Below are 13,518 nucleotides of genomic sequence, written 5' to 3' on the forward strand. Positions count from 1 at the left end.
ATCTTACCTCTTCTAAACTAAAAAGCACACCTCCAATTGGTGCTCCAAAGGCGACAGATACACCTGCAGCAGACGCTGCCGACAAAACCTGTGAATAAAACCACATAATTATTGTCATTCATAGATTCATTATTATGGGCATTTTCTTCTGTCTTGGCGCAATGTCTTGATACTTCACAGAACTCATTGTCGATGTTCTAACATACATGTACGGTACAAATTTGTGCAAATGTAGTAGTTCGTCCAGACTCTCTCTCACAGCCTCTGATGTATGCCCCCTCATTAATCTTGCTAGGCCAGTACGAAGGCATAAGTGCACCTTTGCCAACTTGCTGAGCTTGGATACACCAAGCTTTATAAACTAAAGGAACAAGAGGTCAATACCACATAGCAATCAAGGGGCTCAGTCCAATAAGGATTAAGCCTTCAAACCCCCAACCACCCCTCCCAACTTCCCTATATAGAAGTCAAATTTTGCTATAGAAAACAATAGGATTAGGTTAAACTACTGTTATAATTCTTTTCTGATCTATCACTTGTGGGGGTTCATTTTAAAGCTCTTGGTGTAAGACAACATTTCACTGTCTTAGTGTTTTGAAATTTGAAAATTTTACTTTTTTCCATAGAGTTAACACAGGTATGGTGGCCATTTTGAATTTCAAATGTCGATAAATTTTCGATAATTTCTTTCTCTAGTACCAAAATTTGCACAGTTATCCCCGAATTTTATTCTTGATTTTGAAAGAGTATGATTGAAAGGTTCCTTGAGAAAAGTTTGAGATTAAGATACACGTACACTGCCTTGAGAACAGCTCTACTGTGTTGTGACATGCAACCAAAACTCACCTCTCTTTTCTTTGCCTCATTTTTCCCATATTTTGGGAATAAGTATGAAAATATGTTGCCACAGCAACAGGCCACATGGACCAGTGGTCCCTCCTTGCCAAGACTGAGTCCGGCCGACACAGCTAGCATCATGGTCACTGATTTGATGAGAAGTGTCCATTTTCCTAGGTAGCCTCTAATGATAAACCCGCTTAAAATTGTTTTGATCTGAAACAAAATAACAATGAAATGTTTAATATCTGTATTGCTAGAAAAGTAAGGAAATGAATTCAAAACTCTGATAACAGCATGAACTGCATGCGAAAAACATGAACTGCTCAATTTAGTAACTGATTTTCTATACTGTATGTTGTATAACATTATGGTATTGGTAGATGCACATTAAAAGATATGAAAATAAAATCTATATTTAACGCACTGGTAGACAGCAAACAATTATTATAAGATTTCTATAGTTGTGTAATTCAAAGAGGGTTGTCTGCAGTTATCATGAGCCTAGGGAATGTGCTAAACCGGTAATGTTGAATCAGAGTCAACTATACATTTGGACTTTTTATAACATGAGAACCAATTCCAAACAATGGATTGTGTGGACTGATATTTGTACTTCTGAATACAGGGTGTGTATCCTCTTTTCTGCTTTTTTTTCCATAATTTAGTAAAGAACAGTTAGAAAGTTGACTCACAGCCACTAATAATGCTTTTTTGCTCACAATTAAGCAACAATGAACTCACTCCCGGCCCATAATGGATGAAAGCAAACTTTGCACAATATAATGTACGAGGCTTTGCCCAGTACATTATGGAGTGCGAACGTTTAAGAGTCCATTATGGATCTGGACGGAGTATGTTATCACTATTATATTATAATTTTGGCAATACCAGTGAATTTGGAGATGTAGGGAACATCTGGATCCACAATACTAAATAATTGGATACATTTATATTATACAGTAATAATCTGAGGGTATGACATAACAAAATTCACTGGTATTGACAAAGCTGTAATATAATTTTTTACAAGAATGAAATGTGAGGACACAACTCAGTATTCTTCCTCAGCTCAAAAGATATAATTGTTTGTAAACTAAATGGTTTGGCAGCCCTTACAACACTACCATTGTCTCCTCATGTGACTGTCTTGATGTCACTGGGGAACTGCAGTAACACCATGGCTTAAGTCCCAAAACAAAAACACAGTAAAACAGTATCTTTCAGGTGACCTTTTGATGAAGTGAAGATGAAGCAAACCGATGCCACATCTTGAAAATACTGAATTATTGAGTATTCACTTTCAATGCAGTGGAAAGATTACTGATTGACGAGTCTTTTTTCATCAATTTTACATTATTTTTTTTGTGTGTGTCTCACGTTCTAAGATGAAGTACGTCATTAAACCTACGCAGTCAAATAATGGCTTGGCTATCAAACTCAATTTTACAGAATACAAGGGTTTGAAAGCCGCCTCCTTGAGAATATTTTTTTAAGTTTGAAAAAAACTTGATAATTAGCCAGGCTGGACACTTCAACTTTCAGGAATAAACACACACTGCCCTTGAAAACTGAACACAGATAAGTAATGAAATCTGTAACTACACCGTGTTTATTCAAACTGTCATTTCAATTTATACTTTTTATTAGTAATTCATGACTTTTCTTCCTAGTAACCAGGGAGCAGTTGTTATGGCAACAGGGCATTCCCATCATCCTTTTGAGCCTACAGTTCTCAACTTCATTTCCTTAAATCACTTGGAGGCTGACTAGGACTAAAAATAAACACTATACTTTTGATTAACTTGTGTTTTTGTGGGAGGAAGGAATTTAGCTAGAGGCTTTACTGCTTCAGTTGAAATCTTTTTTATCGAACGGCTACACTGAGAAAGAAAGTGCTTGGTGTTTTCTCACTATCATGCAACGCCACAAGATGGCTGCCCTACCAGTATTTCTACTGTAAATGGTAAAACAAGCCTGTGGGTTCAATATTGCCAATTTTATATTTTGTACCTTTTGAAGATCTAGAAAACTACCTTGATTGAAATAAAAGTATTGTCCTTGGGCCTTTGAGCACTGAGGCACAGGTAGAGAATTTCAATATTACAAAATCAAGTATTTTATGCTACAGTCATGCAAGACAATAAAATTGTCAGCAGCGGTTTATACCTCAACAACTGACATAGCTTTGTATCTCATTAAATAAACTCCAATCTTGTAATTGCTAGTATTAATTTTTTATGTAAAAATTTACATCTCATTTTACAGTTTTTTTTCTGCAATATTAATGATGTCACTCTTCATTAAACATTTGTAGTTTCTTTGGCCTGTTTCATTTTCCTTTAACTGATAAGATAAACCTTAAAGTCTTCTACTAAACCGTTTAAAGATTAAGTAGCATGTTTGGAAAGGAAGAGCTACTTTTAGAACATTGTTATTTTATTGAATACCTAATAGCAGAGTCCTTAATCTTGTTAATAGCTACTGTTAAAAATTCAATTTTCATAGATATGCTTTGAGCATGTGATTTTTCGATTTACAGAATTCACAGCGTGATGAAATATTTTTTAATATTCACCATCGAAGAGTCATTATTATTTTAAGGCCAGAGAAAAATATCGTTCCTCGTATATTTTTCGGCAAAGCAACAGAGGCAGTGAGTGAAATTTTTCAATTTTTTTACAAATCAGCAAAATCTCCCACCAGTTACATTGTTACTGATGATTTGGAGTCTAGATTTTATAAAATGTCCAAAATGATAAAGGCAGAACAAAATGCTGAGCATTTCCATACTGGTATGCTACAAGAAGAATACAAGAAACTGTAAAAGTATGCACGACAAAAAAATTCCCTAAAATTTGCAATATGGGAGTACATATTTGCTGTAATTTTAAAAAAATTTCTAAAATGGTTGAAGTAGAAGCAGCGATCCTGAAGAACAATTTAATTGCTCTTCCTGGCCTTATGTTCATATTCATGCACACACTTTGTATAGATGAATAATATTACATGTATGTACCGGTATTGGATATTGGGTATAAGTATTTCCACTGCATGACTTTAACAAGTCTATTTGATCTTCCAATGCATACGGTAGATTGTCAATAATTTCAACAGTGTCAAACTATGACTGTAGAGGTGGGGGTGGGGTGGGTGGGAGAATCCCATGTGTGCAAAGAATGTGAGGGTTATAAGGCATGTCAAAGTTCAAATAATCCAGATGCACATTACGACTTACCTCTGGTATACCTGAACCACAGGCATAAGGTGCAAAGACTTTCACCAGCATTACGGCCAATGTAGCTAGGGCTAAAGCCCAGAGTGTGTAAAATAAATAATTTACAATGTAGCTGCCTGCATTATCTCCCAGGATGTTAAAGAGTTCTGCCCATGTGTGCCACTTGGAACAACCCCGGTCGTTGAACTTGAGCTCGTCCGTGTCGTTCTCGGCCCAGCAACACTGCTCTCGGTTCAAATAGAATGCCTGGGGACAGATGCCGAGTTTGAGATCTGACATCCATAGCGCACCTATGTCAATAATGCCAGCACATGTACCTGTAATAGGATAAGAAGAGCATTCAAGTTTGGTTGGGTTGGGTACACTGTAGGTCAAGGTGAGGTCAGATTAGGTCTGATGATACCCAGGAGCATGTTTGATTAACTTTTCAAGGCATCCTTGGATTCCGTTTGATTATCGTGTGATGTCATTGTCATGATAACCTGAGGAGTTTCACTGACTCCACTCTCCTAGTCCGGGAAGCTCCGTGAAACTCCACTCTCCTAGTCCGGGAAGCTTCGGGAACAGCTTGTACAACATGAAAAATTACCAAAATTTTATTTATATGAATATACTTTGAAGTTGTTGTTCTTCTTTGTCATCATGTGATGCTAAACAAAATGTTATCTGGGTATCAGATAATTACAAATCTTGATCTCCCTATTGGAAAGTGGTACAAAAATCGTTGTACCTAGGAGTCAACCATGGGTCAAAATTCTGAGCGGAGCCTCATATGCACACGTGGTAGACTTTCCTCTAAACAAACAAAGGGAACACCCCTGAACAAAATGAATTGTTGTTGATAAGGTGAAATATCAGTCGTTGTAGCATTATGACAATGTCTAAAATAAATGTGCACAAAGTTGGAATCCTTTTATTTCTAGGTGTGCTGTAATTTTCATCTTGAATGTTGTTCCCTCAGTGATGTTTGATTTTTCCACTCCCTTGGGGAGGCAAGTCATGCCCAAGCTACAAAATCATGACGCCACTATGGGCGCCTGAAGAAAAATTATCCAATGCACCCCTGGGTATTAGGTCAAATGCACTGTGTGTAACATTACATTATTATAATACTTGTTCATATACATTGTACGTGCACTGGTCCAAATAGTGAGAAATACATGCATCAAAGTAATATACCATCTCTGCAATGCAAAACAGGATGTATGCCCACCGGTATATTGCTTCGTTTTCAAAGTTTTAAAAGTAAAATGACTCAGCTGCATCACACGTGTTGAACATACCACAAATGATACAGTTACACCCATGTACATGTACATGTATACAACAAGCATGTATATGAGGTAGTAGGGAGTCTTCACGATGTTTATTTTAAGTGACAGCTTTTAACCAATCAAAATCTCTCATGTGACAGTTTGAAACCAATGAGAGCCACAGGTGATGTCACAATTTTGTTTGTCATACATTTATTTTCTGTTTGAAGGACCAAGTCTGACCTTGATATAAATGTTATAACTCCACATGAGTACAAACACAAGTCTGATATTTTGTTTTCTTTGGCACTCATAAAACAGGTAAAAATGTATGTATCTTGACATACCAGTATGCTGGGGTACATGTACTTTGATACATGTACATACCGGTATACTGGGTATGCGTCTTCAAGTTCATTATACTGAATGCTATGATGTAACACAGTGGTTACTGAGCATGTCCACACTGTAGTGTGGACGTTCAGAAATTAACACGCTACAGAGGATAGAAATTGATTGCGTTTGATGTCCTTCAATTCAACACAAGTGAATCACGAGATTGAATTTTCAAAACAACTGCCTCTGAGAGGTTCAGAGGGACATCTGCTCAGACGATATGGAAATTTATTCCACCTTGAATTATCACAAGTGTTCAGAATGTATCATTTCAATCTACAACATTGATGGAAATGAGTACAAATCATACATACTGTAATATGTTAAATTAATGTATTGAAGTTCTTCTGTTCATTTGTTGTATTTATTTATTCATTCATTCATTCATTTAATTTTGTTTTGGTTTGGTTTTTCAAAAAGCACGAGTGCAATTCATACATAAATACTCTGCCATATTGAATCAATGTATTGAATTTCTTCCTGAATGGTCTTCTGTATACTTGTTATTTATTTATTTATTTAATTTGGTTTTGGTTTGGTTGTTCAAAAATTGTATTCTATGTATTTAATTGGATGGAATATCTTGAAATTGTATATCAGAATGCCACATTTCTTTTGTCCAAGATTTCGTTTTTTGTGATAAATTACAGAAGATCAGACTTCTTCGTGACAACGCTATGACTTGATATGTGATGAAGATTCTGAGACAGACGCTTGTACATAGTAAACGCAGTCAGAAAGAAATGATTGCTCATTTTCAATCGGTGAAAAATCAGTTCTTTATGATGTGTGGAAAGAGAGAGAGCTCTCTCAATCCTGACAGGATGTCTATGTCAGTTCTTTGAGTTGACCTTCAGTGAAGTGAGTTTACTGGAAAAGAAGACTTGCTATAGACAATTATCAATCATAACCCGTGGGCACGCTGACCAAGGTGAAATGTTGAAGATTTACACAAAGCAAGTCATATGTTAGAGTTGCATCTCTATGGACAAAATTCAAAGGTGCACTTTCCTTTGACCTTGTTGCCTTGGTAACAGTCTCATACACGGCTATTCACATTTTGTAGAATGTCCACAGTAATATCAGCCTTGCTGTGGGTTAGGTGTCAGCAAAGATTTAACTGTGATTTAAGAGACAGCATAGATCATAGATGTATTCAACAGATTGAGTTCCTATATTGGTATTCATGACCAGTGTACAGTAAAAAACACCCCAAAGTCTTGGCAGATGAAATTCTCTCATAAAGTATTTTGGTCTCGTCCACTTTAATTTGAAACCGTAAAACTACTCCACAAAGTAGCTAACCCAATCACATTTAATCAGGGGAGATGGAGATACCACTGAGCTGATAAATTGAAAACAGGAACACAAGGGCAGTAGTGTAAGACCTTTTTTTCTTTTTTTAGCTGGGATATACTTTATACACGAGTGATTGAGCTGCTTCTGAGAGCTATAGTGAACCTTTCAACTCCAATAACGTCTGAGGTTTCTCATTTAAATGTATCAAGAATGTCCAAATGAATGAAGTCAACAAAAATTCCTCCTGATTAAAATGAACATTCCATTTCATGACTCTGGCAAACAGGTCGTTGGAAGTGTCTCCATGACAACCATATGGCAAGATAAGAGACCTGACTAGAGTCAAAATACCAGAGAAATGCATTTTTATTTTAGTAAGCACCTCAAAATTGAATGACATAAACTTCTACTAAAACTTTCCCCAAGGAAACTTTTCAAACTATGGTCTTTCAAAATCAAGAATAAAAATCAGTGGATCACCATGCAAATTTTGGTACTGTAGAAACAAACTGTTTTACATTTACTGATATTTGAAATTCAAAATAGCTGCCATCTCTCAATTACCCAGTAACTCTACCATGTTCAAATACTCAGTGTTCAAGTTATAAATGCAGTGTGTGTGATTTTCAATGTCAGTGTTGACAATTGAATCTTAGTTCCTCCACTAGAATTCTTTTATCAATGATAAAATTGCATAATTTATACAATGCACAATGTTGACTGAATGAATGCTTTGAACTTTATGAAGAGAAGTTTGTTTCGTGGGACAAAAGTACATGTAAAGAAAACAATCAAAAGTTTTGTCAGTTTAAAAAGACTATGACTTCAAAATATCACATGAGTGAGATAAAATTGGTAGACTAATGGACTTCTTACTGTCATTCAAATCAAAATGGAATATTCACAGACTAAGATTTCATCTTGAAGTATTCAGAACCTATCACTAACCTGCAGCAACACCGACCAGGAACACCACCAACCATCCTGACCATGCATCGTGAGCTGCTTTCAGTTTATTGAAGTAGGATTTACCCCTGTCTCTGTGTATCCTCTTGTGCCTCTGTCTGTCTTTTTGAATGTCTTTCTGCCAGTCAATGGTGTGGAAATCATCATACTTTCCGTTGTCAATGTGCAGATCGTCCAGAGGCTCAACTAAACCTGGAGAAAAATGAAAAGGAAAAGCACAAATGAATTGAAAAATGCACATGAGGACTTCTGAATACAATACATCATTCTTGTTCAAAATTGTCACGTTCTGAAAATTGAGAAGATCATAAGTCCATGAACATCCTTTCATATGTGATAGCAAAGCCTCCCATGGAATGTTACATGTGTCTGATATACCAAATTCATTCAGTCATGTAATGTATTGAAGTAACTGACTGTTCATGATATTGGCGCATCAGTAAGCCATGCTGCACATGTTCAGTACAGTGTCATAACTACACATACAGGTACATGTACATTTAAATCATGTAGTCAGTATCTGAACTGCTATGGGAAGACAGTTACATGTAGATATAAAGTTCCACAATGCATGGCACACCTGCAATGGTCTTCATTTCCTAACAACACGTTATGTGTACACTGCCAAGAAATGTCGGAGTCTGTACCTGATTTCAGAGTATACACCAATGTACAAATCAAGTCAATGATCTGAAAGTCAAATTACTGGAAAATTGGGACCATCTGCAGGTCATGAAAATAGAGGAGCATGTTCCGGTACGAATTATCTCAGAGAGCAGCTGCCATCTGATAATATGTTATTGTTCAACCTGTTCTGAACTCATTCTATGATGTACATGTACACCAGCAAAATTGCACATGACATTGCAATTTGATAATCTACGCCCACACACAATAATATGTACTGGTTGAAAGCAACTGTAATCAATATGGGCCGAATTCTTTGGGTATCGTACCGATGAAGATGAACTATAGGTCTATAAAACTAAAAGACACATAATTATTGAAAACAGAGGAAAACACACAAGAAAATTGAAAATAGGGAAGAGACCTGAATCAGGAGATGTCAAGACATCATTAGAAGTAGCCATGGTGAGACTTTCATCAAGGAAGAGTGTCACGGATCTGAACACATCACTCTAGGCTGACAATTGTGTGAGCCAGACGTTCTGATTTTTTATTTGTTTCTCATACAAAAACCACTGAAACACAAATGAAAATCATATGTTGATATGAGCTTCCTGAACAAAATGAATCACTTCACAATTTACAGATTTTTTGAGAAACTGATTGACCCACTTGTGTGAGAGTGCAAAATGTCTTTTTATAATTTTTAGTTAATAACCACTTTTCAGATTATATCAAATGACAGCGAGGCATACGTGTGGGCAGGGTTTATATAGAGTGGAAATTTGACTCAATTTATCATCAGACAGGGAGTGATGAACTAAGCTCCATTGATGAAATGGGAAGATATTAAAATGATCTGCGCCAGAGAAACATATCTACTGCATGAAAACATGAATGTATGGGACCAATTTCCCCTTACAGATGGATGCAGAAACAAGCAGACAAATCTGGACATCCATGCTATCATATCTGCCATTCACTTTGATGCTCCAGCACACTGCTCAAGGACCGGATGATTCCATTTCACCAAGTTGTGGGGGTTGACCAGGTTATGAGTGAATGGGTAAGCTATGGAAACGCATGCTTGACAAGGCAATATGTAAGCTGCGTGGGCTGCTTGAATTTAAATATTTAAACCACAGGAGTAGGGTCTGCTTTTGACGACCGTATATTTTCTTATCAGACATGACTAATTCCTGATTAATGGGATGATGCTCACTGCTCAGATCTATGAATAGCAGGATGTAGTAAATGGGTGCTGCTTTCAACTCTCAAAATTCCCGGTAATCTGGTGGTTTCATGTGAGTTTCTTCAGCATTAATCCACTCATTCACTGGACATGATCTTCCGCTTACAATAAAGAACAATGTAATTATCCACTGTGCTCACGGCAAAATGAAAAGCCAAACTACCGGTATAACAAACTATTTATCTTCCTGTAATGTTTCCTTGTTCCTTGAAATTCTCTATAATACTCCATGATAGTAGATAGACAAAATAGATAATAATAGGAAACCCTTTGGGGTCGTGGGTTTTACAGTTAAAATCAGAGCATTTAGATCTATTGTGTTGTTAACATAATGAATAAAACATGACAGCATTTGACAAGTACAGCATAATGTGTTTTACGATGTCGTAAATTGGTCAATGAATGATAAGGCTAATATCTCCTTTGATGATTAATTTTAATTGTCACACTTTGATGATGTAAAAAGTAGAGCACCTGCATATTAAACGGATGCTGATTAAATTTCAACGCTAATTAATTAATTGACGCTGATTGCTCTCGGCTGCAGAACACAGATTCCCAAATTCAGTCTTTTCATGAGTTCTGAAACATATAGAGAGCCGTGATTACAAGCAAATTAGATGGGAAAATCTCACAAGCTGTCGTTTATCTGGGGTACCTATCAGAATTGCACAACTTGAAACCAAAATCCATCGATCATTCCTCACTGACTCATTGTCGGCATGTTCACAATATCAGAATCAATACCAGCATGCATTGCAAGTCGACAGTTTTATGAGACACCGTACAATCATGTAGTGTCATATTATCATGACCTGAATGTCTGCTTGACACTCAGTGTGATCAGTATAGCATTCTTTTGCATTGCCAGATATCTGGAATAGCCAATCTACAATAGGGATAAGCAGATCTGTAGTAGTATTACGATAGTTCCAAGACCAGTCCCTCAGACTAGTATCAGTGTATAGGCTCAGCAGTGCTGTAGTTTACAGTAGTTTGCTTGTCTTGCATACATCTACATGTACCATGTATCACTCTCCTCATAAAAAGGCATTACATTCATATAGAACAAAGACAAAGACAATATCGTGGTCCTGGATCTCATATCCCTGGATTTGCTCATCCTTGTACAAGCTGTATTAAATTTGGCACATGTCTGAGTCACAAATAAAAATATGAAAGGAGCATAACCTTTGTATAGTCAAAGTTCGTATTCATATTATTCTGTATTTGCACTTGTCTATAAACCTTAATATATCTGTTTTCTATTGAGATTTCCATCACTTTAAAAAAAATTGTTGTCTGGTTAATCCTATGAATTTGCCTGTTGAAATGATACCGGGTTATGCTACAAATTTTCTGCCTGTGTGTAGTTAACAAAATGCCACAGCATGCTACTGTGTATCTGACCCTAGGACCAGGAAGTGCACACATACACAAATGTAAGTTTCATGTACACAATGTGTCACAGTTATGAAATGTACATACATGTAACATGGTTTCACAAGTCAATGAGACTGACCTCAAACACATGCACCTCAAAATCAAATGAGTAATTTGTAAGACTGTGCTATATGTATTGTACAAGGTGAAGTTGTACTTTGAAATTGATATTGGATACTGATAGGGATGGCTTTGTCTCAAACTGCCAATTCCACACAGTCTCTTTGTTGGCAAAACAAATTTAACCCCCATCCAAGATGGACAGAAAACACTGTGTTTTGTTTGGACTCCTGTTTTCTCCACTTTTTTAACACTACTCATGTCAAAGGAATACCTGGCTAGCATCCTAGGTGACAACAGTGAAGCTACCTACCTGATACTGTGGCCATTTTGGGGAGAGTTTCACAGAACTATGAAATGGACATCAGGTAGTCCAGTAGTAGCATGTGTACTTTTGTGTGACCTGAGTAGTTTACTTTGGTCACAACATGTATCATTTTATTGCAGATAATTTATTGAGTCTAACCCTCACCTTAAATAAAATTACCTCTGACTTGTGTTTTTTCATAGCAAACATTTGACTGACACTGATGCATCTGTGAAGTCTTTTCTCAAAGTTATATCAGCTACAAAAAGCAAACATAAAACATTCTCTGCAAAAGCGACATAGGCCTTGGTAATACAAGTATGTGTATTGTTTGGTATTTGTGAAAGACAGAAATAGGTACCGCTTTACTGCTTGGACTGTTAAATATGAGTGCTTGTTTAACTGACGATACAGCATTATGTTATGTATGCGTGGGCACACTTTAATAGGGCTAATTACCGAATAGTCAATTCACTCTAGAAGTACCAACAGGCTGCTTCATGTACCGTATATGTAGATTACTCTTGAGAAATTTATTAAATTAGTTTGTGATTCTACAGATATGCAATGCCCCCTCATTCACCCCCCACCCCCAACTCCGAAAAAAAAGTGATACATGACCATGTCAGATATGGAGCAGTATAAAATAAAATGAATGAAATTACACAAAAAGTCAAATTACATAAAAACTCTATTCTATGTTCTCTATCTCTTGAAATTTTCACAATATTTTCAAACAGTTTATTACAGAATATCGTGAATAGTGAGGGCAATTGCTTTTACGCCATAAAGATCATAAATAACTATGACAAGCACCATACACCACCAATAATAAATATCATGTTACTCTTTATCCATCACATATTGTACATGTAAACCACCACACTACACTATACACATGCTTCATTTCAGTTCAAAAGACAGGATAAATTGTTTTCTGTGAAATTTGGGCAAAAATCAAACCAAAAAGACCACACATGAACAAAAAAGATATCAAAATGACCAGTCAAATTATAGAAAAATATTCTGAATCTGTTAAACTTATTGAGCATTTCAACTTTACAGCCATTACAAAATCAATTATGCATATACACATTTATGCTCTCTTACACTTGATGGCATACCAATGATTTCATTACTCACCAAGCTTTAGGACAACCCTGGCTACTTAGACACTTGTATTGAAATTACTGAATCTTTTCAATTTGTAAGCCGCATTCAGAGCAGCCATTAGTCAATCACTTCTAGTCTTGCTGTCATTTACTAAACGCATGTCAGTGAATACAGAAAACAGCTGAACTGCGATCAAAAATTGCTGAGAAACATAATACATACATTCTCACTTCTTCTATGCTTGATTGTTCACTGAATCTTTCTTTTTGACATCAGTAAATTGATAAACTGTGCAAAATCATCAGAAAAAATTAGGCAAATGTTTCAGTACAGATCATCGGACTTTGATAACTTACTCAATATGCAAATCCATTGTCCATGGGCAGTATTCACCCAACTATAAATATCTTTATAGGGCATTATGTATCACTCAATAATTACTATTACTACAAGGTAAAAAAGAATCCAAGATGTCCAATATTTATATTTACTTTTCTGGCTAGTAAATTATTCCTAGAAAAGTGTCGTTTTGAGAATTGACAATTCCCAATCCACAGGTGGGCACAAAAAAGGAAACACTAAATGACCTGTGGCGGAATGATGATGATCACCCAAATGCTAATTTGTTAATCTTTTACAAAACGCTACACACTGATGTATTTACCCACTCCCTGGAGAGTGATTAAAATCAGTTTGCAGATACAAAATATTCAATAAATTTAGAGAA

The 13,518-nt window shown here is 36.2% G+C and overlaps 1 protein-coding gene across 1 annotated transcript in view; it reads right to left on the minus strand.

Annotated features, from left to right (window-relative positions):
* LOC139130878 (H(+)/Cl(-) exchange transporter 4-like) overlaps nt 1-13,518 on the minus strand; it is a 48,185-nt gene that overhangs the window by 18,343 nt on the left and 16,324 nt on the right. Inside the window, 4 exon segments of the mRNA XM_070696687.1 lie at nt 8-88; nt 847-1,053; nt 4,076-4,392; nt 7,972-8,181. Coding sequence (XP_070552788.1) covers nt 8-88; nt 847-1,053; nt 4,076-4,392; nt 7,972-8,181 — 815 coding nt within the window.

This window comes from Ptychodera flava, chromosome 4 (genome assembly GCF_041260155.1).
Source record: "Ptychodera flava strain L36383 chromosome 4, AS_Pfla_20210202, whole genome shotgun sequence".
Lineage (NCBI taxonomy): Eukaryota > Metazoa > Hemichordata > Enteropneusta > Ptychoderidae > Ptychodera > Ptychodera flava.